This window comes from Gossypium hirsutum, chromosome A03 (genome assembly GCF_007990345.1).
Source record: "Gossypium hirsutum isolate 1008001.06 chromosome A03, Gossypium_hirsutum_v2.1, whole genome shotgun sequence".
Classification (NCBI taxonomy): domain Eukaryota; kingdom Viridiplantae; phylum Streptophyta; class Magnoliopsida; order Malvales; family Malvaceae; genus Gossypium; species Gossypium hirsutum.
Window position 1 is genome coordinate 4,305,978 of NC_053426.1, and position 26,173 is coordinate 4,332,150.

A 26,173-nucleotide genomic window follows, 5' to 3' on the forward strand; every position below is an offset into this window, starting at 1 on the left:
GTTCTTACTTTATTCATCATTTTATCTCTCAATAAGGTATGCGAACTGCCATTGTTAACAAAAGAATCACAACAAAAAAATAAAGGAGAGATTTCCGTCAAAAGTTTTTCAGAAACAAAGACAGGAGAAGTGAATAGCTGGCAAATAAGTGTAAAGTATCCTAGCAAGAAACTATCATAAAATGATAGCTTGTGCAGAGAAAAGAAATTACTAGAACAAGTCCAATTATATTTGTTGGGTTTCCATAATACACTGGAACTCTACTATGACCCACTGCCATTACTTTTTTTTCAAAAAAAAAAAAAAACATAGAAAAAAAGAAGAGACGGAAGAAAAATTAAAAAGAGGAGATGAACAGTTTTTTTAATTAAGGTTTAAGTTTAAAAATTTTAATTAATTAATTTTTTTAATTAAAAATCTATTTTCATCCTATCTAGAAATCCAAGTTGGCACCTAAAATCTAGTTAGACTGCCACTTAGGATTATTTTTAGAGAGATAACGGAACTTAACAGTAGAGTGATCACTTCGTAGCAAAATAATAACATAAGTGAGTAAAACGTAACATTTCAAACATAAGTGACTAAAATGTAACCTGAGGCAAACAAAAGTGACTATTTTTGTAGATTACCCTAATCTTTATATGTTAACAAGTTTAAAAACAATTTATTTATTTGAGAGATTTGTATAGGTTTATGTACACAAAATTAAGAGCACTTATCAGTTTATTGAGGAACTTTATTTGAGTGAGTGCATTTGAGTTAGTAAAACTTTTTGTTGTTAATTTTACAAGCTAAGTTCTTAGGGGAAGAACTTAGTGGTGAGAGGTTTAGTTTTTGAAGTACAAGAGTGATGATTCTTCATTGGGGTGTGTTAGAATTAGGATCATCGATTGTATTAAGTTCAAAGACAATAAATTCATCTCACTATAGTAGATATAGGGAAACTAAACTGTGAAAGCAATTTTGTTGTTCCTTGTTTTTATTGTTATAGTTATAGTAGAAATACCCACTTTCAGTGTCACTTATGCTTAAACTTTATTTCTTGCAGTTTAGCCATTAGTTCAAGTCTCAACATAATATATATACATATATATATATATATATAAGCTCAAGTTTGAAGAAATTTTTGAACTAACAAGAATACTATTTATTTTTCATCTTATTATTAAATTAATTTTAAAAATAATTATAATTTAATTTAAAATTATTAGTTAAAAAATTGTGCTAATGTTAAAATAAAGTTATTACTTAAAAAGAACTCTAAGTATAAAATATGAGTAAAAAAATTATTGATGAAAATAGAAATGGTTAGCATTAATAATGAAAATAGAGATGGTTAGCATTAATAAGTTGGAATTATATACAAAAAAATTAAGCATTAAAGTAATTGTTCTTTGAAGAGGCAATATTGAATCGTATTCGAATAACAATGACATTGGAGAGTGATTAAAGATTATTCTTTCGTTTTTTTTTTTATCTATTAGGTCAAAAATATTTTGTGGGTTTGCTTTGAAAATAAAACCAAATTTCAATCATTTCTTTAATCACTATTAATAAATGTGCTTATTAAATTAGTGTAAACATCTTTTGTATTTATAATGAACTATTATTATAATTGTTATAAGTTGCTTTACCTAATTTTATTATGGTTAAACTCTACCTTTAGTCACTAAACTATAGGTAAGTTTTCATTTTGATCATATAATTTTAAAAAGTTACAATTTGGTCACTGAATTATTTGAAAATTTTCATTTAATTCACTAAACTACTCAAAAGTTTTTATTTGAGACACTAGGTTGTTAAGTTTTTTTTTTAAATTTTGCCAGCGAGCTCGAAACTATGATTTAATGATCAGTATGGTGGATCAATACCCATCAACAAGTAGAAGAACATACCTTAGGTCCAAGTTGATTTGACGGTCAGTGTCGAAGATCAAAGAAAAAAGTTGTTTGAATTTTGTTTCCTAGATTCATGACATCTAAAGTTGTTTCATGAAAGAAAACTGAACTGTAGAAGAGAAGGGGAAATAATATTTTTGATTGATGCAAACAGTGTGAACAGAAAAATTCATATAACGTCAATTTTAACAACCTACTAACTTAAATGAAAACTTTTTTGTAGTTCAGTAACCAAATTGTAACTTTTTTTAGTTAAGTAACCAAAACAAAAACTTATCAATAATTTAGTGACTAATGATGTATTTACCCTTTTATTATTTTTCAAATTAATATTATAGTTTAATTTCTTATATAGTTCCAAATTTGTATATTATTTTAAAATTAAGAGAAATTATCTTTAATAAGTAAAAATAATTAAAAATAAGTTATTTAAAAACTAATTAAGATTTAAATGTATAAAATCACATTCAACACATGTGATGGAAAAGCTTTTGAATTGACGAAAATGCCTTTATTTTCCATCATATTGTTAATTTTACATTTTAAAATAATTATAATACTTAATTTAGAATTATTAGTTAAAAATGAAATAAAATAGAGGGTGTGATAATTATGCATTTAAAAATAATTATAATTTAAATAGAGTTATTATTTTAATAGAATTCTAAGTATATTAATTATTAAATTATTAATTTTATAACATCTCTTGTTAAACCTAAAGATATTAATTTTAGGTAATTTTCAAAAATTTTTATACACTTAGAATAATTTTATGAAGATAAAAAGCTCTAAAAAGCCTTTTAAAACTCATTTTGGTTTAACTTGGGTTGTAGTTCATGTTGGAAAAAACTCCGGTTTGAATTTTTTTTTCTTGCACAACAGAAAATTAAAATTTTGAAAACCGACTTGGTTTATGATATTTATAACAATAAATCCTCGATTGAATTCGTACTTGTGTTTTCGGATAGGTGGATCTTTTTTGTTCATGACTTTCAACCAAATGATCTTCTACGCTATTCTTGTACCACGAATCGCTTCAACTGTGAGCTCGAACAAATCGAATCAAATATAAAACTAGAAATATTTTATTTACTTTTAGTGGGAAAGTAAATCTCTCTAAATTAAACCAGTAGCATTGCAATTCCATAAAATAAAATTTATTCTTAAAATAAATTTCCACTATTTTATGCGAGAATAGCAATATTGAAAACTTCAAATAAACTACTACTTTCCTCTTTCTGTTGTGATTTGAAGCTTACCAGTACCATCTATTTATAAAGAAGGTTGGTAGAATCCTAGTTGAAGTGGTAGAATACAAATAATATTATTTTAATAGAAAAATCCTAGTTGAAGTGGTAGAATACAAATAATATTATTTTAATAGAAAAAATCTCTAACTCCTTATTATTTAATGATAGGGGCAACAACCCTAGATAGGAATACTAGGGTTTGACATCCTATGTATTCCATAAAAGGGGAGTTGAATCTCTCCTGTATTGGATCCGATTATATTTGTTTCTTGGATTTTAACCTAACACTTTATAATTTAATCCAACTCAGTACATGTTTTTCTATTTCCCAAATTAAATATTATTTACTCAATTAATTTAAATAAATTAAATTTTCAATTAAATAATTATCTCAACCCAATTCTATACTTACCCTTAACCTATTAACACAAACTTCTCTTTAATACAGGACAGAATATAAAAAAAATCAAATTCTTACTTGCTCTTGTGGCGGTTACTATACCCCCACACGTATACGTCGAAACAATCTTTTGGGCGAATAACACCACGTTAGACAAACTATATACTACTATACGCCGAAACTTTGGACCCGCTAGACCTATAGTGTTACAGTTCATCAATTTTGCTGCGAAGTGTCAAGGTTGTCGAACTATGCTAAGTGTGAACCCCAACGATTGGCAAACTCCTTTTTGCAAACCATTAATGAATTTTGATATACTATCTAATTAGTACCCTACGAACCGTGTTCGCAATATCTAAGAACCTAAGGGGAGGTTCGTGAAACTTACCCTATTTAAAGAAGCATTACTCCGTGAAAACTAGGATGTGCGAGTTAAGCAAGGATGCGAACCCCAATGCTAGATAGTTGAATAGTTGTATATTGTTATACGAACTTAAAGTTCACATGTTCTTAATTCCTTTCTTCAAATATTTATGACTTCAGGAAAAGAGTAAGTTAAGTCCTTGCAAGCGAAATAGGTTCGCATGTTATTGCTGTTGCATATCATGAAGCAAGCGAAGTGAGTTTGTGAGCTTGTACTTTCTTAGACCTATACATGTTACTTTATTTCAACTTGTGGTGTGTTGGAGGTTAGGTTGGATGATAACAATGAGTTACTTAAATGGCTAATGAATAGCTAGAGTTCGGCAATCGGATCGGGAATGAGGTGTTACAAGGTTAACTTAATTTCAAACTTAGTCATTGGCATAATCTAAGTTCACTATCTAATAATCTCTTTAATTTCAAGTCTAATTCATCAATTTCTCTCTAATGACAACTTGCTAAATATCTAAAAATTGAAGAAATCGATACATGGGCTAGCTAAATCAAGTTCCAGTGATTAAGAATTTATAAAAAATTGAAGAAAATAGTTTGATTACCTATGAAAATTGGAAGTTTGAATGTGTTTGGAAGTTAAGTTTTTTCTTTTCATTTTTATTTCTTTAATGGCTTACTACTTGAGAAAGAAGATGAAATCTTCTCATCCACTAATTTGGCTATTTGATGTGAGCATCCAGGCCCAATCAAGAGAGCATGGAGCATGGACAAGATGGGCTAACTCTACCTCAAGGCCTTATTACAAGATCGAAGCTAAACAACTTAAGTCCAGATTGAACGTAGTGGTTCAAGAGTTTGTGACGAAGGCCCTACAAGCTTATTTGAAGGAAAAATGATATAAAGATTCAATTTCTTAGCCCAATTCTATCATAGATGAAGCTTCAAGAATTCAAAGAGAATAAGATTCTGAATCTTAGTCTTAGAAACCACATTTTGGAGTTGGAATGTCATGGATCACACTGACGAGCTTAAATAAGCCCAATCTTGCAACGAATGGATCTAGCTCGTAAAATCAACCAATGGGGACGCCCATAAGCTAAACTTGAAGTTTCAGCTATATTTGAGTCTATTTGGATCAATTTAGGACTTAGTTTATATTTTTTAGTTTTAATTTGGCCCAATTTGTTAATGACCTAATTAATAAGCTTATTGTTAGTCAAGTCAATTTAATTCCAAGTAAATTTGGTCCATGCACAAAGCCATAAAGCTAGATAAATTCATTTGGTTTATCTAAGCTTTATCTAGAAATGCAGGTTAGGCTAAATTTTAGGTGTTTGTCTTCCACAATTTTAAGGATTTGTTTAGCTAAAATTTTAGGTGATTGTCTTCCATAATTTTAAGGATTTGTTCGGCTAAATTTTAGGCATTTTTCTTCCACAATTTTAAGGGTTTGTTTCTCTTTTATCTAGTCTCCTTGTAGTATAAAAGGAATGGTATCAACCATCTTTGAACACATTGTGAGTTTTTATTAATAAAAATACTCTTTGAGTTTCTTTTTTGCGAGATTTGTTCTTGTTTGTTTTAGAAGTTGTTCAACAAAATCTATTTAGATTGTTGGGATCATCTTGAAACTTTGACTTGCCAAGAACTCTTTCTTGGAGGGGAGATTAGAACCGATTGAAGGGAGTTGTTGGATTTTTTATTCCAAAAGCTTCTTATGGCACTTATTCAACCATCCATTCTCCATCTTCTATCTTCAATTTTGTCCACCCATCATCTTTTTTGTCTCTTCTTTAGTTTTACTTGTTGTTTACTTTATTTATTGGTTTTCTTGAATCTAATCACTTCAAATTCACTTGGTATTAATGTTACAATTTCCATTCAAGTCGGTCTAGCGCCTTAAGTCAAATTTGAAACTTGAAAGCTTTCGATCCTATTCCCCTATATCACTATTTATAGTTTGATTAACATTTAATTAACTTAATTAATCATGATTAGTTCATTAATTAAGGTTTATTTATTTATAAGATTAAGATTAAGTGGAAATCATCATCTTCCACTACCTTATGTTTATAATTGGCTAAATAACCATTTTTGACCTTTGGATAATTTCTATCTATATCCTAGAGTATTTTCTCAATTAAAACTCAATAGTGATTAAACTTTTACAATTTATTCCCTGAGCTTAACTAACGATTTTATTAGTTAAATTACTTAATTAATCTTTAATATATTTTCATATTATCTTTTTAAATCTTCTTATTTTACATTTATGGACTTGGTTTACAGAAATGGAGTTCTAAAACTGTCTAAAATCGAGTCGTTACACATTGTACTACGAATTGCGTCGAGTATAGGCTCGAGCCACACAAAAAAATAAAAAAATTAAATGATTTAAGTTCTTTCTATAAAAACAAGTAAAGATCATAATTCCCTAAAAAATAGAATTTATATAATAAATTCTCACTACTTTCTTGCAGAATAACGATAACTCTAATAATTCTAAAGTCTATTTTTAGGTCAATTGGTGCTATCTATTTATAGAGGGAAGTACAAGAACTCTGGTTGAATAACGCCTTTGTAAATAATATTGATTTAATTAATAAAACACTCCTATTCTAACTAAAGTATGTGAGGGCGACACACCCTAGTAAATTACTAAGGTTTCCGCTCCACATGTTACATGAAGGGAATTTTAGGCCTCTCATGTATTTGGTCTAATTATATGTGCTTCTTAGACTTTTAATTCAATACTTTATAATTTAATCAAACCTAATACTTATATTCTATTTTTCAAATTTAATATTATTTATCCAATTAATTAAATTAATTGAATTAACTAAATTAATTTCTTAATTAAATAATTTTCACAGCTCAATTCTAATTCCATTAAAGTCATAACAACTTCACTTAAAAAAATATATGAGGAAATATATTTAATTTAGTTATTCAAGAGATTTATAGTGACTAATTAATTTAATTCCATTTTCAAACTTTAATTAATTAAATAATAATTTGAAAAACCTTAAATTAATTCTCAATTCATTTTCGTACTTAGCGAGAAAACGTATTCATTTGTGAGTATGATCCATTTCTCTCACTTCATTTTTTCCATTCATTCTTGTTCATTTCTATCAACTTGATTTTACATGCAATTCATTTCTAGTTTAAATGAGCTAGCGGAGGAATCGATTGAATATATATAATTAGGGCTAAAATAATTTAAAATTATGTTTCAACTTTTCATTTATTAATTATAAACTTATTTAGTTACAAAGTCATTCCACTAAAGTATCACGACTAAACTTTCCTTAATTATATAGCATTACAAAAGTTACTTAATAAGTGGTCGTCGAATGACCCTATCATAAGTGTGTTACCCTCATAGGATATTCTTAATCTCTTCGGGATAAATTCTTTTTCCCAATATGATCCTATTTTATCTCATGGTAACCATTACATCTCTTTCATGAAAAGTCAATTACTACCAAATAGTAATCAAGTCATTTATCACAAAGATAAACAATTCGTGTCTATGTTTACTTTTCATCTATCATGTAATGTTGATGAGAGAATATTATTTACTCTTTAGCTGGGCTATGAATTTCACTATTGTGGAATGATGCTACATACTGCTAAAGTCATATAACCAACGCAACAACTTTCAGTTCCTTATTTATTTAAACTTAGTCTTTTACTTACATCAAAGTATACGAGTTATGCATATATAGTCTATCATTCACTCAAGAGAAATGTATGCTATACTATGAATGTTATAAGTGAATAAATTCATAATCGACTTAAAAGTAACAATGTTAACTTTTTAACAATGTTAACTTTTTAGTGTTTAATTTCAGTTTTAGAGTTAATTTGATTAAATTTCATAATTAGCTAATAATATTAGCAATTAACTTTCCTCAAATTAACTTTAAAATTTGAATTAAATCACATTTATTGAATTGTACTTGACAAATTAAATGCAAAATTAAACAAATTTACAATTAACGCTAAATTTATTCTATTAATAAAATCATGAAAAAATCAAACATAATAATATTAACAATTAACTTTCATCAAATTAACAATAAAATCCGAATTAAACACTAATATTACGTTTGGTAGGAGTGTTATATTTTCATCATATTTCAGTATATGAATTAGCGATAAACTAATTTCAAATGGTAATTTTTTACTACTCACATAACTTATTTATAAAAAGACTATTTCCGATTTAAAGCGGTCCTTTTTTTTTTTTTCAATTTAAGTAGGAAAATCTGTAATGATAAAACTAGCGAGGCTTTCCCTTTCTTGTCTGTTCACCCTCCATGCCTCTCTCGCTATATTTAAACTGAGGAGAATATTAATTTTGTTTTATAAATTTTTTTTGATTAGTAATAACCTTTAGGTAAATTTTCATTTAATTAATTATAAAACTTTATAGCAGTTTAAACTAAGTTTTCTCACAATTAAATATTTATTATTTTCACAAACCAACAAATATATAGTAAAAATTAAGATATATATATATTGACTTGATTATTAAGAAAAAAAATAAAAAAGATAAAAAAATATTAATGTTAAACAAAGATATATTTGTCTCTCTACCTAAGTAATGTGCCACCTCGGCCATTAGAATATAAAGTAACAAAATAGATGAAAAAGGAATGGTTGGTAAGGTGGTTGCAAAGTTGATTTGGATGGAGTAGAGTCGGTTGGTATATAGTATTATAATTTGTTCTATTTACGAAAATGTTTAAAATTATCCATAAATAAAAAGGATATTGTACGAAAAAAGTCGGAATAAAGAGATATAGATTAATCGTGAGAATGAATGGTGGGATCACGCACTAAATAAAAATCCCAATACTCATTTATTGAATATATTTTGGATAATGAAAGGTGGGATGATAATATAAAAAAGCGCACTAAATGAGAAAAGCAGCGAAAAATTCACACTACCCTTTTTGAATTATGTTTGGAGAATGGAATGGTGGGATCATAATAGCAAAATGCGCACTATATGAGAAAAGCACCTAATAACCAAAATCAACCAAACAACACTCCGCTTGTGGGCCATCTCCGCCATAGCTATTGCACAATTTCTCTTTCATCAATATTTTTGGGACATTGCTCTGTTTCCATGATAATAGAGTCTTCTGGGTTTTTTTTTTTTACTTGTGGTTTAAATAAATTTGGTTTGCTTTGGCTGTCTTTCTGGTTTTTGGCTCTGTGATGGGGAATTGTTGGTGTAAGTGGGAGCCTACCATATACAAAAATCCCAAATCAGGTTTGTTTATTTCTCGTTTTCTACTTAAAATCGAATTAAGTGTCATATACACTTTTTTGTTTTCATGCCATCGGATTTTTCATCTTAAAATTTGAAAAAAGAATGAAACTCTTATTGTACACACACATTTATATTGCTTTGTCAGAGTCTCCCAAGGAGCAAGAGAGAGAAAGGAGGGAAGGTAGTAAGTTGCCCTCAAACCCGGAAGAAGTAGAAGACCTACGTGGCGGTGATTCTGCAGCAAATCCATTAATAGCATTCACATTCGAAGAGTTGAAGATTATCACTGCAAATTTCAGGCAAGACCGTGTGTTGGGTGGAGGAGGTTTCGGAAACGTTTACAAAGGCTTCATCCCCGAGGACTTGAGGGAGGATCTTCAGATTCAGCCCCTTCCTCTTCCCGTTGCTGTAAAAGTTCATGACGGTGATAACAGTTATCAAGGTCACCGAGAATGGCTGGTGGGTGCTTTTGTCCTTTTTCCTAGAAAAAAAATCATCTGATGAGAAAACATGATTTTATTTGTGGAATGCTTTAGACGGAGGTCATATTTCTGGGGCAGCTGTCGCATCCGAATTTGGTGAAACTAATTGGATACTGCTGCCAAGATGACCATCGGGTACTTATATACGAGTATATGCCTCGTGGTAGTGTGGAAAACAATCTTTTTTCAAGTAAGTATGTTTTGTTTTCATCACTAAAACCTACAAGCTCCATGCAATGCCATTATAGGAACCTGGCCAAGCGACCAGAAACCAAATATCACTTTGATTAGCCTACCCAACTCCTCTTTTATCATAATTATATACAACAGAGAAATTAGGTTTTAGGACAGCAATTCAGATTCAGTATGTTAATCAGGAACTAAAACCAACTCAGATTTCATTACCTGCTACTATGCTGCCTTCTTATAATGTGGTGATAGAACAAAGATTTCTTTTTTTGATAGAAAAAACTAGGCAAAATGATGAGTAGTTTCTGAATAGTCTTTTTGTGTATGTCACTAAAAATCATTTTAGACCCAAAAATCCATTTTGAGAATCCAAATTTAGCTAAAAAGTAAAACAAACAAACCAAAAAAAATTTCCTTGAATCCCAGAGAACGTAAACTTAAAACAATTCAAAAGGCAAAATAACTATGATTCGAGAAATGATTTCAACACTAAAAACAATTTTGAACACGAATTTAATATTAAACTTATATTATTTGTCAAATCACCTAAAATAGATGAAAAAAATTAATATTTTTTAATTTTGTAAATATAGTGTACACATGAATTGCCATGTGAATAATAAATTAATTTTTAAAAATTTAAAATTTAAAAAATAAAAATTATTATAAGTATAAAAATCATAAATTATTTTTTAAAATTTTAAAATATTAATTAATTATTAACGTGGCATACATGTGAAATGTCACGTCAACAAAAGTAACAGATGTTAACTTTTTCATCTATTTTGGGATAATTTAACAAAAATAAAAGTTTAATAATTAAAAAAAATAAATTAAATGAAAGTTTAAAATATTTTTTTAAATTAAAAAATTAAATAATTCATTATACCAAAATTTTATTATATAATCTTTTAGCAAAACAAAAACCTTAATTCTTTAACTTCATCTTTTCTTTCATAATCAAAAGTTAAATTTTCAATCATTTCAAAAATTTTAAAAAGTTAAAATTTATACCAATACACTGTCGATATTTTCTACATAATAAAATTAAATTTCATAAATACTTAATTTCTTGTAATTTAAGTTAATTCTTCCAAAGTACAGCTTATGCTTTAACAAAATCACTATAGATATTGTTAAATCTACAATTGATTCGCTATATTTCACCGCCTATCCTGCTTCCTTATAGATATTTAATCTTAAAAATATTATCATCTTCATAAATATTAGATGCATCTATCCCGGCCCTCAATCTTATTTCTTTTCAATTTAATTTTTTAAATATTTTTAAAGGTAAGTAAATATTTAAATATATTTAAATATAAAATATTTTTATATTACTTATTATATTTTTACTCCATTAATAGTTTATATATACAAGGATATAATTATAATTTTATATAGTGAAGCGGGTCGTGGTGGGACAAGCAATTATAATAACCACTCCACACTCACTATCCAAAAGAAAAAATCCACCCACCCACCCCACCTCACGTCCACATTTCAAACAAAAAATCCGCTCTATTTGGAGCAGATCGGTTCAGAATCCATTTAGCGATTCGAGTTTTGCCATCCCTATTTGTGGGTGAGAAACATTTTTAAGTAAGAGAAAATATTCAGTACACTGCCAGTGAAGTTTTTAAACTTCACTGGTAGAGTTAAGGGATTGACAAGTGTCTTATAGGAATATAGTAAAATATTAAAATAATAATTTAAAAAAAGGAGGCATTTGACAATTTGTTAAGGTTACTTGTGGAATTAAAAATATATACTGTCGGTGTACTAAATACTAACCCTTTAAATAATAGTATTCACTAAAAAAATTGTATTTTTTTTTCAAAAGAAAAATAAATAAAAATTAAAACAAGCAATTAATTTAAGTGAATGGTAAATTTTGATGGTAATTATTTATTATTATAGATAAAAAGAAAAAAATTATATATTAGTGGAGCATTTGTGTAACAAATATATAAAAATAATGTGGCTTTGGTTGAAATGATAAAGTTATGATAGTAAAAAAGTATAATTGTTTTGGGTTCAAATATCATGATTGTCTTTATGGGCATATATTTTCTAGATTTATCAAAATATATATATAAAAAAACATAAATGCCTTTAAAATAATATTTTTTGGTTTATAAAATAAAGGAGTTATTGGTAATAACTGAGTTAGGACTCGATTGTGGGATGACACCAACTTAGTCAATCATTTAAAATATAGTACTAAAAATTCTATTACACGCGTATGCACTTGAAAATCACAAATTTAGAATACAAATGTTTGTTTAAAAATAACATACAATAAATAATGAAATATATTGCTTGAAACTAACTAATAACAACATATGAATTATGTACAATAAAATGAAAAAAAATAGAATATTATCATACGCGAATGCATGTGGAAAGCATTTATTTATAACATAGATGTGTGTTCAAAAATAACATGTAATAATTAATAAAAAGTATGGTTTGAAACTAATTAATAGTAACACATCAAATATGTACTATGTTAAAATTAAAATAAAAAAGATCAAATTGTGAGTAAAATAAAATTTAAACACAAAAACACAACAAATTAAGAATACTAAATAAATACAATTGTTTATCATTGTTTTGTCATCAACTTTAAGTTGATATCGAGTTAAGTTATGACACGAACTCAATTAATAATATTATTAACACAAAATATATTTATTAAAGTTTCATGTAATAGCAAAATATTATTTTAGTTCAAATGGTAATTACAAATATTTTATATGGATAGTGGTCTTAGTTCAAATCTTATTGAATGAATAATTTAACCTCAATCAATCAACTGTTATAGCCTCACAATTGCAATTCTAACTCCCTCAAACAATTTATCCCATTAAGAAGTGTTAAAAGCACTAACCCATATTATAAGTAAATCAAATATTTTTACATTAAAACAATATTCCCAAACATGAATAATATTGTGCTCATTCAGCTCGATAATTATACTCAAGAATAAAGGTTTCCATTTAAAGTTAGAATTATTTCAACTTCATTTAGTCAATCAACTTGGTTTCCTTGTTTCCTTGAAAATAGAGATGAAATTGTTGCCTTATCTTTAATAAGAGCGATCCACTCTTTATAGCTTTCATCTTTTCTCCATTTAGACTTCATACAGACGAAGGATTGAAATGAGTTTTGAGCATTTAAAATAGTAATGGTGTTGTTCTTTGTAAAATCTTCAACACAGATGTTTATTTCTTCTATTATATTCTTTCTCCATTTATTCATTCTCCTTTTTTTTGCAAACATTAGATGAAAACGAGTCTTTTTTAGCTCTGTCTCATAATTGATGTCAAAATTAACAACCCCAGTGGTGCAAAAGCATCTAAATTAGCCTAATAATTTATTGTTTATATTAGAGTCTATTTGTGTTTACAATTCTTTTATTGAATAGTTAGTTTGTAAGTGATTAGGATAAGACTCTTAGTAAGAATTCTAGTTTAAAAAGTACACTAAAAGGTTAGTAGGATTGTTAGATTTTAGTGTAAATAGGTTGTAATATATATATTTACAACCATATTATTATTTCTTATTATCTTCTTTGAATTAATAGAAAAAATTAGAGGTTTTCTATAACCTTGAGTTTGCTAGAGTTCCATCTTCTTTCCTATTCATTTGTTCAGCACTAATTTGTTTATTTACGATTGTTTTCTCCCCTAAATCACATTAAATTTTGGTATCAGAGTCTAATTAGATCCTAGGAATTAGATTAGGATCTGTTTTTAACCCATGGTTAGACGTGTTAGCGGTCGAGGAAGATGAAATCAGTGTCAAGAAACAGAATTAGTTGCGCTACATCATGCGGTTAAAGAATTGTCATGTGTAGTTTACACTTGGCTGCAGCAAGAACATGCGGGAACCTAGATGGAGATTTTGGAAGGTGCTCACAACCAGTTTGACATATTGGAACATAGTCTTACTAAAGAATCTGATTTTAGTGAGGAAAAAAACTCCTTTCATGATGCTGGACTCGTAAACCTTGCGCTACCAGGTGGATTGGAGGAGCAATTGGTTTATGCCTTTGAAATAAACAAGGGTGGAATTAACATTGAAGTTAAGGATTTCCATGGAAAGGCATGTATGGACGAGAAAGATTGTGATAGGTTAGAACCAATCTATGATGATTATACTGAGAAAAGTGAATAAATTTGTGTATTTGGTTCAAGGAGAGTCTTTGGTTGTCCATAGAGTGATGACAACCAATGGCTCAAAAGAATGGGAGGATTGGAGGCGAGTTGGAATCTTCTTGATATCTCAAAGGACACAGCGTTGAAAAAAGCAACTTTCTGATATCTTCTTGATATCTTTTGAAGAACTACTTGCATACAATGTGAAAGCTAGCTTTCTGAAAGCTGCAACTAGAAATCAGGTTAAGATAGTTTCAAGCAATATAGACAGTGCTAGAATATCTTTAGAAAAAAAAGTCTTGACGAAAAAAGCATTAATGAGGACTTTCAATTAATAATTTTATATGATCGTCTTCCTTAGCGTCCAAACTTGCATCTTATTTTGATGAGCTCAAATATCAATGTTGATTTGTTCCCTAAACTTTTGCCTAGAGTTTATGTTGGGAAGGGAATGCAAGAAAGTCAGTTTGCACTTATAAGGTATACTTTTGTTGGTATATTGCTTTTGTGTGCTAAGTTTGCATTCGACTATTTTATCCAAGTTCTTGATGTCAAAGAGGGGCAATGCCTACACTACCCATAACTCCTTCCCAACCCATAAATAGGAGGATAATGCGCTTCAACTAACTCAAACCCATTTTCTCCTGCATGGACAGTATAAATCATAATATATGAGTTTATTGAATAAATTTTGAAATATAAATGTCTTGGTATATAATTTATTTTCGATTAAATATTGAATAGCATCGTATCTGATCACGTTATAAAAAACATCGTGCCAAAAGTTGTAGCTTTCTCCTCCCCTTCTTCTGGTATAAGTCATCTGTTATTTCTAATCACATATTCAGACATGGTGGTAGGCATAGTGACAGCGTCCATACCAACTTGTAGTTCGTATGACGATCGATATGGAACATGTAGTTTGTCAGTAAGACCATCAAACATAGCATGCCTGCAGTTTTACTTATTTTAAACGTTAGGCAATGAAAAATCCTTTGTTACAGGAGTATTGCTTCCCCTTCCGTGGTCAACTAGAATGAAAATCGCATTGGGTGCTGCAAAAGGACTCGCCTTTCTCCATGAAGCAGACAAACCCGTCATCTACCGCGATTTTAAGACTTCTAATATTCTACTTGACCTGGTTACTAGTCTTCTTTTTTTCTTCCTGATCTTTTTGAATAGCTTGTCTGGTTATTTCTGCTAGAGCATTTTGCTTGCAATATTCATGATTCGGTTTGGTTTGAATAAACAGGATTACAACGCCAAGCTCTCTGATTTTGGCCTAGCGAAAGATGGACCCGAGGGAGACAAATCTCACGTCTCGACTCGCATAATGGGTACATATGGATATGCAGCACCTGAGTACATCATGACTGGTAACTTCTTACTGCTTATTATGCATTAATAATGGATATTTATTTATTTATGAAGCTTTAATTTTGTGCAGGACATTTGAGTCCTCGCAGCGATGTGTACAGCTTCGGTGTTGTCCTTCTGGAACTGCTTACAGGAAGGAAATCTCTGGACAAATCACGGCCAGCCCGCGAACAAAACCTTACAGATTGGGCTCTTCCTCTACTTAAAGAGAAGAAGTTACTGAACATAGTAGATCCTAGATTACAAGGAGATTTCCCCACCAAAGCCTTTCACAAAGCTGCCATGCTAGCTTATCACTGCCTCAACCGGAACCCCAAAGCAAGGCCTCTCATGCGAGATATAGTTGATTCCTTGGACCCTCTTCAGCTTTCTCACCCACTTCCCATAGAAAAAACTATCGTCACCGTCTCTACTGAGGTACCAAACCAACATCAGTTCAATGTTAAGACTGTTACAGAATTTGGTGCTCCTCTATAATAACTTTTTCTTCTAATACACATACATATATTTGTCTATATATGCATATGCAGGCAGCTTCTTATTCATTTGTTGCTTACATGGATGAATCTAGTGAGCATATTGTTTGTGGGAAGCCATATAATGGAATACAATAACATACAATTCTTTTTGTTGGTTCTCACTTCTAATTTATTTAGTAAACTGAATCAATGGCTGAGGTTTCATTTTAGCATCACGACTTGTGGCAGACGTGCAACTATATCAAGGGTTTTTGTTACTTTTGTTGTCCCATGAGATTATTTAGTAGACCAATATAATTATTATTTTATTTACCAATTAATTTTTTCCAACTGTAATAAATAAATCAAGATAAATTTGAGTAACATTTAAGTAAACTGGTTGCATTACTAAGTTTTACAGAATTTTAATATTAATATATCTATGAACTAAAGTAACAATAAAATTCTTTCATAAAAAAAACAATACAAGACACAGAGAGAATGAAAAATGAATATAAAAATATATTTAAATTATGACATGCTGATTTAACTTGGAATATATATATTTTTTAAAAATTAGAATATATACACATATGACAGTGACAAATAGTCTTAATAAAAATAAAGAAAAATTGACCAAAACAATTAAAAATATATATATGATATATGTAGAAACAATAAAAATGACCTGATGGTTATTAAATAAATAATTGATAAACTATAATATATGCAAAATTAAAATTAACAAACTTTTTATACGAAATCAATCCTAATTTATTGATCAGAAATAAAATTACTTAACGAAAATTATTCACTTTTCACCATTTAAATCTTCCTATGAGATTCATGAATAATTTTATTAATGAAAACTTATTTCCTTTCTATAAAATTTTAATTCTATCACAATTGTATTAATCATTTTTCTCTCTCTTTATGATCCAAGTGTCATAGATGTTTGATAATGACAAATTGTCACTTAATTTAGTAATGGTCGAATGCTCCTCTAATGGTACATTGTAAATTGTAACATTTTTAATTTAATTATGTGACCTAATTTATGTAAAATTTTCTTAACCGTTTAATTTGGTAATGGTCGAATACTCGATTTAAGTAAAATTTTAAACTTCCGTTATAATTAAATAATTATTTTCTTACCCAAATTTTCTTAAAAATATGTTTCATTAGATTGAATCATTTATGACCATTGGTAATATTCTAAAATAGCTAACATTAAAATTAAACTTCAAGACACAATCAAAGGTCATAAGGGTATTGAACAAAGATCTTATTTGATCTCATGGGTCTCACATATCTTTGAAGCAGAGATCAATTATTTAGCTACCCATATTGGTCAAATAACATACAAGTGGTATGAAACAGATTTTATGGTATTACTCTTCCTTTTTACTTAGTGCGCATCTCTTTATCGAAATTTCAATACTGTATAGGAGATAGTTCAGATGCATTTAGTATCTAACTTGAATCCAAAACTCTTAACGTTTTGGATCTAATGCCCTTAATGTAGTTTTCTGTCGTAATATACTTGTAATTTTTTGAACAGATGGTTTAATAAATTATCATCATTCACATTATTATCATTTGTATTTATTCTCAATAGTTTTTCCATGCAAAGCAAAATGAACCAGCAAATATTGGCTCTCTAATTACCTAATGTTTAACTAATATTAAGCTGCATTAGGTGGTCGAATCGGAATGCGAGAAAATAACTTATATTAGTAGGTAATCTAAATGATCCATAATCAAATCAGAATTGAGAAAATCGATTAAAAGACTATTATGCAATCTATCAAGTTTAATGGGGAGATACATTGTCTTGGGTATTAGAGCAAATGACTCTCAAAAGATAAAGACATAGCATGATTGTCTGGACTGACAACACTTCGGATGAGACCCAAGTAGAATGAATCCTAGATCTGTATGTATTCATTCAGTTGTGACGCTCATACTGTTGCTTACCTCAATCTTGAGCAAGTGATGGATTATAAGTATGTTACTCATGTACTTTGATGGACTAAAAGTCTGAGTTCAATTGGTACTAGAACGAAAGTTGATTCATTGGGTATAAAACTTGTACATGATATAGTTTTACTTACAATAGTGGAATTCATAACCCAAGTATATGGTAAATGATATCCTCTCATTAGTAGTACATGACACATGAAAATGTAATGTGGCTACGGGTCATTCGTCTAGGACAAATGATTAATTACTATGTATGAGTAATTGACTTTTTCATGAAGGAATATGTAATGGTTACCATGAGATAAAATAGGATTAGATTAATTGAACAGATTTAACTCATAGACATTAAGGATATCCTATGAGAGTAACATACATATGACAAGGTCATTGGATGAGCACTTGAAAAGTAGTTTTCGTAGTGATATATAATAAGAAAAACTCAGCCATGATACTTTAGTGGAATGACTCCATGGCTAACTAATATTGTAATCAGTAGATAAAGAGTTGGAACTTAATTACAAATTATCTGATCCCCAATTATATATGTCTAATCATTCTCCCCACTAATTCAATACAACTTTGATGGTTTGTATTTGAATAGATAAGATGAAAAAATACAAATGACGAATTAAAGAATTAGATCGCATGTATCACCATCCACAATAAATGTGTTTTCTTGCTATGAATAAGAGATTACTTAGAGATTAAATTAATTTCTTCAAATTATTATTTAATTTATTAAAATTGAAGTTCGAAGTGGAAATTAAATTAATTAGTTATCATAGACTTATTCAACAAGATAATCAAATTTATTTACTCATAGATTGTAGTAAGGTAGAGTCATCATGACTTTAACACAATTAGAATTAGATTGAGAAAATAATTTAATTAAGAAATTAGTTCAATTTATTTTATTTTATATAAACAATATTTTGGGAATAAAAAATTGGTTATTGTGTTGGTTAATTTATATGAGTTGGTTAAAGGTCCAGTTAACACATATAATTGTACACTATATACAAATGAGCCCATTTGGTATGGGATGGGCAACAGCATTAAGTGTAACACCTCAAACCCGACCTAGACGTTATAGTCGAATCTGGCAGCGTCACATGAGAGTACTTTTAGGAAACCTTTTTAGGAAACCTTATCAAGAGAAAAATCGTTCAGTTTGTTATCTTCACTTAAGTCGGGAAATCTCTATTCCAATTATTACGTGAAAACATTTCATTAACGTGGAAGCTAAAACATCATTAATTCATAAATCAATAATTTAACAATTTAAAATCCCAAAATAAACCCAAGAATAGTTCGAGTTCCAAATACATATTAATCCCAAAACATATATTTAAATAAAGCAGGCAAAATAAAGTGTTACTCAAAAATCCATAAATGTCTACCAGTGGTCACCATCGAGCCCTTCGTCACACTGATCCACCTACTGCTGAGGATTTCCTAAGAAACAAAATAAACAAAGGGGTGAGTTTTCGCAAACTCAGTGTGTACATCCCCACAAACAGCATGCATACAAACAGATAACAGAATACAGTTATTCGGCCTTAGCCATACAGATATCACATGCAAAACATATCAAATATCAGAAATATCATGCCCACCAACCCTGCACACAATCTCCGTCCAACCCATTACACCATGTGGGGATAGAATCGACCCACCTAACCTTACACACCAAGTATGGGGATTTAATCAACCCATCCAACCCTACACACCATAAGGTACCGCATCGCAGCACACATCATAAGTATGCAGCTTAGCTGCCAGATATCAGGCTAGTCGCCTCTCAGACTTCCTTCTCTTCACAACAATCCCAACCCAATGCAATGCATCATAAATATCATGGCATGCTATTATGCAGATAGTAGATCATATCAACATCATGTCAGAGCAGATATACAGAATCAGACAGATACACATGCTTATATTAACATACTTTTCAGTAACCAATCGGAGTATGGGGACTAAGTAACGCTTACCGCCCCTACAGTCAGGTCACAGTCGATTCAAGCAACCCGTGCAACATTACAGAACATTTCACCAAAATTGGGCTCACACGCCCGAGTGCCCTGCCCGTGTGGGCCCACACGCCCGTGTCCGTCGTGCTAGTGTAGCGCGCGCACGGCCTAGCTGGTCAGTGACACGCCCGTGTCTTGCGACGCAGGCTACCACACGGGTAGACCACATGCTCGTGTGGCGTCGACAGGCCACTTTTTAGCTTTCGCCGAAACTCGTTTTCTACATAATTAGAGTACACACCTGGTTCGTTTTCGCTACTAATCCAACCACGAGCACTCCAAAGCCTAAAATCGCTCGTAGCGAACCCAAAATCAGTCTCTTAAGTCTGATTATTAAGAATAGGCAAATCTCGAAACGAGAGATCTACTTACCTTCAACGAATAACAGTGATTCTTCGCTGTTTGGAACCCGATTAGCGATCCACAAAACTTTGGTAATCCCTTAAACAGCAAATAAAATCCTTTTAAACAATCTCTAAATGAAGTCACGCAATTTAATAAAACCATACTTACCAAGCCGACGAATCCACTAGCAATACGTCACCACTAATCGAAAAGAAAGAAAAACGGAGGAGAGGGGAAAAAGAAACAAAATTTTCGGCAGCAAGCGTTTGGCAGAAGAAAACGGCAGAGGAAAAAGCTTTTGTTAAAAAGAAAGAAAATAAGGACATACCGTAAACCCCTAATTTTTTATTAAAATATTATTATTTTGTTTTTACTTATTCAACTAAGACTCTTGTGATTCTCTCTATAAATAAAGACTACTGGCTAGTCAATCACTCACCAAATTAAGTGGACAGTCTATCAAAATTCAATGAGATTTATTCTTCTAAATAAAATCTAATTTTGAGAGAGTTTGCTTTTCAGTTTCTAGCTTTTAAGAGATATTAATATTCCTACTGAATATTAATAGAAAGTTTTCATAGTGTTCATAGGTTCTTAAATTAGAGCACACACTCTAAGTAAGTCGAGATTTGAGAATAGTGGAGAAGATCTTATTGGTCGAAAACCAAAAAAATCTTATAGCACTTATTTCAAAACACATGTATGGATTTAGTAAAGGGTTTAATGCTATAAATAACACAATTGCTCGGTTTTAAAAAACCTTTAATTTTTCGTTGTGCAACAAAATTATTTTCTAAACCAAAATTTTCTAATTAGTATTAGAGACAAGTTGTGCTATATTTATAGTGTAAATCAATTTAACAAATTATTCTTCTCTCTCTCTCTCTCTCTCTCCCACTCTCTCCCTCCCTTTCTTTCTCTTCCTCCCTCCCCTCCCTCTCCCTCCCTTTCTCCCCCTCTCTCTCTCCCTCTCCCACTCTCCCACTCTCCCTCTCTCTCTCTCTCTCTCTCTCTCTCTCTCTCTCTCTCTCTCTCTCTCTCTCCCCCTCTCTCCCTCTCTCCCTCTCTCTCTCTCTCTCTCTCTCCCTCTCCCCCTTTCTCCCTCTCTCTCTCTCTCTCCCCCTCTCTCTCCCTCACACACATACACACACACACACACAAAGGCTAAACGAATAAAGAGTTTTTGTATCCTAAATTTTTGATAGATCCTAGAAAAGCATGGCAAACCCATAACCCAAATGAAACGGAAAATTAATGAATGGCAAATCCCCATGGGTGGCTAACTGAAGCATATACAAAATCTTTATAAAGCTCTTTATATCCTATGTCATACCAACTATACCCGAAAACCTTTCCAAATCATCTAATAAGGCTATTAAGATTAATACATAATATTTCATTTGCAACAAACAATTTAATCATATCATTAACATTAAATTCACCAACTTATTCCCATCAAATAACTCATTTAATCATCAAATCAATATTCAAAACATCACACTTCCACATAATCAAGAACACATACATATCATAACTTCAACAACCAAATAAATTCTCTCACAGGATCTTCCGCTTCACGAATTTCCTGATAAAAACAAAGTTAGAAAGCCTCATACGCCCAGGCTTAGGTCAATGATAAGATAAAGGAACAAGGAATTCTGAACGAAAAAAGTGCTCTCTGAACCGAACGTGAAAGTTGTTTTCCATCAGACGGCTGAAGGCACCGAGCTAAGACCCCATCGGACATCTTGTAGTCAAAATTGCCACGCCTAACTGAGTCCGAAGCAACACAACCAAGCCATGCACGATGCGGATTTCGGTGGTCATATAAAATAAAAGGATTCCCCATGGCAAAGAGAAGACTTCGGCAAGGGTACTATTGGCCGACCCTTGAATCAGATTGCAACGAACATGTGCGGAAATGCCACGCTTGCCAAGCTCATGCCCAATCCATCCGGGCCCCGGCCTCTCATTTGCATACCATTGCGCACATATGATCAAGAAAAGAGTACCTATAATCACATGAAAACCATGAAAGCCAGTTGCTAATTCAACAAAGAGCAAATTAATTAACATAATTAGCAAAAATAAACCTTTGCACAAATACATATCATAACTTCAACAACCAAATAATTCAACAAAGAGCAAATTAATTAACATAATTAGCAAAAATAAACCTTTGCACAATTAATTTAGGCAAAAGCATAGAGTGAGTCAAAAATTAGAGAGCATAAACCAAAACTATCTATTCTTTTGACACCTTCATTTTCTCTTTCACATTTGAAATTTTGACTAGTTCTCTTGTTTCACAAACACAATTAAATCAACGAATCAAGTTAGATTAACAAGAATTAACAAACAAAAATTCTAAAAAAACGATTAATGATGCATTTGATAAAACAAGACTAACTTCTCTTTTCTAAAACTTAACTAAAATCCAGAGTAAAACGTTGTTGATTGATGAAGATATCATTTAAAATCAAACTTACCAACCTTAGATTTATGGAATTCAACCAAAGATTGAGAGAACTTTGAGAGAGAAATGGAGAGAATTTCTCTAGGTTGATTTCGACTAATGTGCATAAAATGGAGAGTAAAAAAATAAGTTATAATGTCTTATTTGGTCCTCTAACTTTATAAAAAAAAATCAGTTTAACCATTTATTTTTTTTTCTCTTTTAACCTTTGAATTTATATTTTTTTGTCAAAATTAACCTCAAATGGACAAAAAAGTTAATAATCGTTAACTTTGTTTATGTGGCATCTATGTGTATGCCACATCAAACAATTATTTTTTTTAAATTAAAAAAATATTTTAAAAATTCCAAAAGTAGGAAATTAAAAATTATTTTAAATTTTTTGTAAAAATAAATAATATTATAATTTTTTAAAATAAATATATTATAAAATTATATGTGTAATTATTTTCATCTTTTTCAAAGATTTGTTTTCTTCTAAATATTAAATAAAAATAAAGCATTAAAAAAATACTCATTTTAAAAAAATATATAAGTTATAATTAAATAATTTATTTTTTAATTCTTTCTTTTCCTTTCCGTTGCCTTTCTTTCCTCCCTTCTTTATTTTTTTTCTTGTACTTTCTGTTTCTCCCATCTTTCTCTCTTCTCCTAACCCTAGCCACTGCCCTTCCAAGGCGCTGCAGACGCCATTCGGCCTCCACCAATTGGAAGCCCCCAAAGTGATGCTCCTTGTCTTCCATTCACGTTTCTCAATTTAGATTTCCTCAAACCCAAACTAAAACCTTCAAAAAAGCCAATTGGTTATTAATATGTACCAAAAAAATCAGATTGGTTATTCATTTCTATTTTTTTCTTGGGATTTAATATTTTAGTTGCAATAATCAATGGAAAAGAGAAAACTTATAGTTTGTATAATGTTAAGAAAATAATTAGCAGAAAAGAAAAAAATAAATCATGGAAGAAAATTATAAATTTTAATATAACTTTTTGAATTTTAAAAAATTAATCTCGGAAGAAATTTATAATTTGTAATATTTTTTATGAATTTTTAAATAATTGTAATAATTTTTGAAATTTTTAATTTTTTTTGGATTTTTACAAAATTTACAAAATAATTTTAATTGTTTTTTAATTATTTTAAAAAATTTAATTAACTGTTAACTTTTCTATCCGTGGTTTAATATGACAAAAACCATAAGTTTAAGGGTTGAAAGAGATAAAAATTTAAATTGAAGGCTAAAATGATTTTTTTTATAAAGTTAGAGATTAAAAAATAATTGTTCCCTCATCTAAATGTGAGTGATAGAGATTTTGCTATTTTGCTTGTGGTCTAATGACCCTATAAGGCCCTTTCATCATTTTAATCCTAAAATCTAAAGTTAAGACATTTAACCCACTTATTTGATTTTTCTTATGAAATAGTCCATGCCTCTAATCAGTAATAGAAAATGGCAGGCATAATAGTTTTGAAGTGAATTGTGAATATTTAGAAGGCAGGCAAGCAGTTTGGTTAAAGATTGAAACTTGATTTTTTATTTTTATTTTTATTTTGAAGCATTACAGCAGTTTTGTTTATAAATAAAAAAACCATTCTCTTCTTCTTGGAAGTTGTAATGGAATACTCACAAACTTTTGGTCTTTGGAGGAGAATGGCATAAGCCATCACTTCCAATTCAGGATATATTGCCCCTTAATTTCTTAAATTTCTTTGGAAGTTGTAATTTCACGTTGCACAAGCTTTCACTTTGCTTTCTCTTCTTCTTTGGCTTCATTTTTTATATTTTTATAAAAAAATATTTTAATTTTAATTTTTTAATTTTTTAATTAAAAAAAGACTGTTTTTTAATTATAATTGAATTAATTGAATATGTAAATATAAAAGTACTAAAAAATTAAGGATTAGTGAGTAAATGGAAGTGAATTAGGGTTGGGTCGGGCATATGCATGTAGTTTAGGCAAAATAAAAACTTAAAAAGGATATTATTATAAGAAGGCGAAAGGGAAAATAGGGCGTAAGAAGAAGAGAGAAGAGAGAAGTGAGCGGGTGGGTGGGTGAGTGTTTTGGGGAAGAAAACATAAAAACAAAAGCGCCGTATTTGATTATAGTTTTGGAGTTGAGAGATCATAAATGCTTTTGCTGAAGCGATACATTGGTTGGCAGATCTTGGGGAGAAGAAAGTGAATGGAAATGCAAGGTGGGAAAATGGAGAAAGATTTCGTGTTGCAATGGGGAAACAGAAAGAGGCTAAGATGTTTCAACAAACTTAAAAAACAGCACCAGCACCAGTTTGGCGACAGCGGCGGCGGCACCTCTACCACGCCGCACTCCTTACCTCTGCCCAACAAGAAGATGGGCTCCTCGCCTGTTGCCAATCGTCTCAAAATGTAAGGAATGGATATTGTTTGTTTGCTTGATTACCCAGAACTAGTTTATTTTTAGTTCAGAAGTGTAATTATAGATCTGGGATTTGGTTTAACAGGAATTCGGATTTGGGAACAAATAAGTCAAGATCGGCATTGACATCTCCGGAGAAGGAAGATAGGTACTATGCAACAAGGGGATCGGGTTCCTTAGTGTTGGAAGACAATAATACCAAGGTTTTGATGGATCACCACCATGTTAAGGAAGATAAAGGGACTGTGTGGCCCAGATTGTTCACCACATTATCTAATAAAGAAAAAGAACAAGATTTCATGGCTATGAAGGGTTGTAAGCTTCCTCAAAGGCCAAAGAAAAGGGCAAAGTTGATCCAGAGAAGCATTCTCGTCAGTCAAGTCTTCCCTTCTTTTTCTTTTTTAAATTGCTAAGATTGCTTCTCATTTGTTGGGTTGGTGGTGTAGTTGGTGAGCCCAGGGACATGGCTATCAGACCTGTGCCAGGAGAGGTATCAAGTCAGGGAGAAGAAAACTTCAAAGAAGGTAACCACTTCTGGCTTTCACACCCCATCTTTCTTTTGCTCTTTAATCAGTATTATAGACGGTGCCCATTTGTTTGCTTTCTGTAATTCAGAAACCAAGAGGATTGAAGGCCATGGGAAGTATGGAAAGTGATTCTGAAAGAGATTGATTGATTGATACAAATGAATCCACTCAAGTGGTCTGCCTTAGCCTGGGAAGACGATTACTGATATAGCTTTTCCTTTATTTCATTTCTTACATATGGTGCCATTGTTGAAAAGAAACAGCCAAAAAAGATGGGGTTTTCCCTTATGTTTTGCTTTTGTAGCTGGCAAATTGTGATCAAATTTGGAATCAATTACTCCCTTGTAGTTTTATCTAATCCAATTTCTGAAAGCCCTTGTTAGCATTCCCCACCTCACGATTGCACTTGCACCAAGGTTAAAGGCAACGCTTGTCGGAACATATCCATTCGATATTTGACAACGGATAAGCATAAAACCATCTAAACAAAAACAATATCCATTCGATATTTGACAACGGATAAGCATAA

The 26,173-nt window shown here is 30.5% G+C and overlaps 2 protein-coding genes and 1 long non-coding RNA gene across 3 annotated transcripts; 2 read left to right on the forward strand and 1 right to left on the reverse strand.

Moving 5' to 3' along the window:
- The first annotated feature begins 8,871 nt into the window (after window positions 1-8,871).
- On the forward strand, window positions 8,872-16,052 carry LOC107963810 (probable serine/threonine-protein kinase PBL16). Its single transcript, XM_016900288.2, has 7 exons — window positions 8,872-9,213; window positions 9,359-9,672; window positions 9,750-9,885; window positions 15,052-15,188; window positions 15,300-15,423; window positions 15,495-15,841; window positions 15,955-16,052. Exons 1-7 carry the CDS (start codon window positions 9,159-9,161, stop codon window positions 16,036-16,038), a joined length of 1,197 nt encoding a protein of 398 aa, XP_016755777.1. The 5' UTR covers window positions 8,872-9,158; the 3' UTR covers window positions 16,039-16,052.
- A 5,640-nt stretch (window positions 16,053-21,692) lies between these two features.
- Window positions 21,693-22,816, reverse strand: LOC121223784 (uncharacterized). Its single transcript, XR_005921131.1, has 2 exons — window positions 22,737-22,816; window positions 21,693-22,255 (listed from the first exon to the last, which is right to left on the reverse strand). It is a non-coding gene; the product is annotated as an uncharacterized lncRNA (long non-coding RNA).
- Window positions 22,817-24,239: 1,423 nt separating this feature from the next.
- Window positions 24,240-26,002, forward strand: LOC107963812 (uncharacterized). The gene is made up of 4 exons (XM_016900293.2): window positions 24,240-25,107; window positions 25,203-25,488; window positions 25,564-25,641; window positions 25,733-26,002. Exons 1-4 carry the CDS (start codon window positions 24,905-24,907, stop codon window positions 25,787-25,789), a joined length of 624 nt encoding a protein of 207 aa, XP_016755782.1. The 5' UTR covers window positions 24,240-24,904; the 3' UTR covers window positions 25,790-26,002.
- Window positions 26,003-26,173: the final 171 nt, after the last annotated feature.

Excerpts from the sequence above, each read along its gene's own strand:
- LOC107963810 (XM_016900288.2), top strand. The coding sequence starts at position 9,159 with ATGGGGAATTGTTGGTGTAAGTGGGAGCCTACCATATACAAAAATCCC. Across the intron at positions 9,673-9,749 it reads AAGGTCACCGAGAATGGCTG|ACGGAGGTCATATTTCTGGG; the intron begins GTGGGTGCTTTT and ends GGAATGCTTTAG. Across the intron at positions 15,189-15,299 it reads CTAATATTCTACTTGACCTG|GATTACAACGCCAAGCTCTC; the intron begins GTTACTAGTCTT and ends TTGAATAAACAG.
- LOC107963812 (XM_016900293.2), top strand. The coding sequence starts at position 24,905 with ATGGAAATGCAAGGTGGGAAAATGGAGAAAGATTTCGTGTTGCAATGG. Across the intron at positions 25,489-25,563 it reads TGATCCAGAGAAGCATTCTC|TTGGTGAGCCCAGGGACATG; the intron begins GTCAGTCAAGTC and ends TTGGTGGTGTAG. Across the intron at positions 25,642-25,732 it reads AGAAGAAAACTTCAAAGAAG|AAACCAAGAGGATTGAAGGC; the intron begins GTAACCACTTCT and ends TCTGTAATTCAG.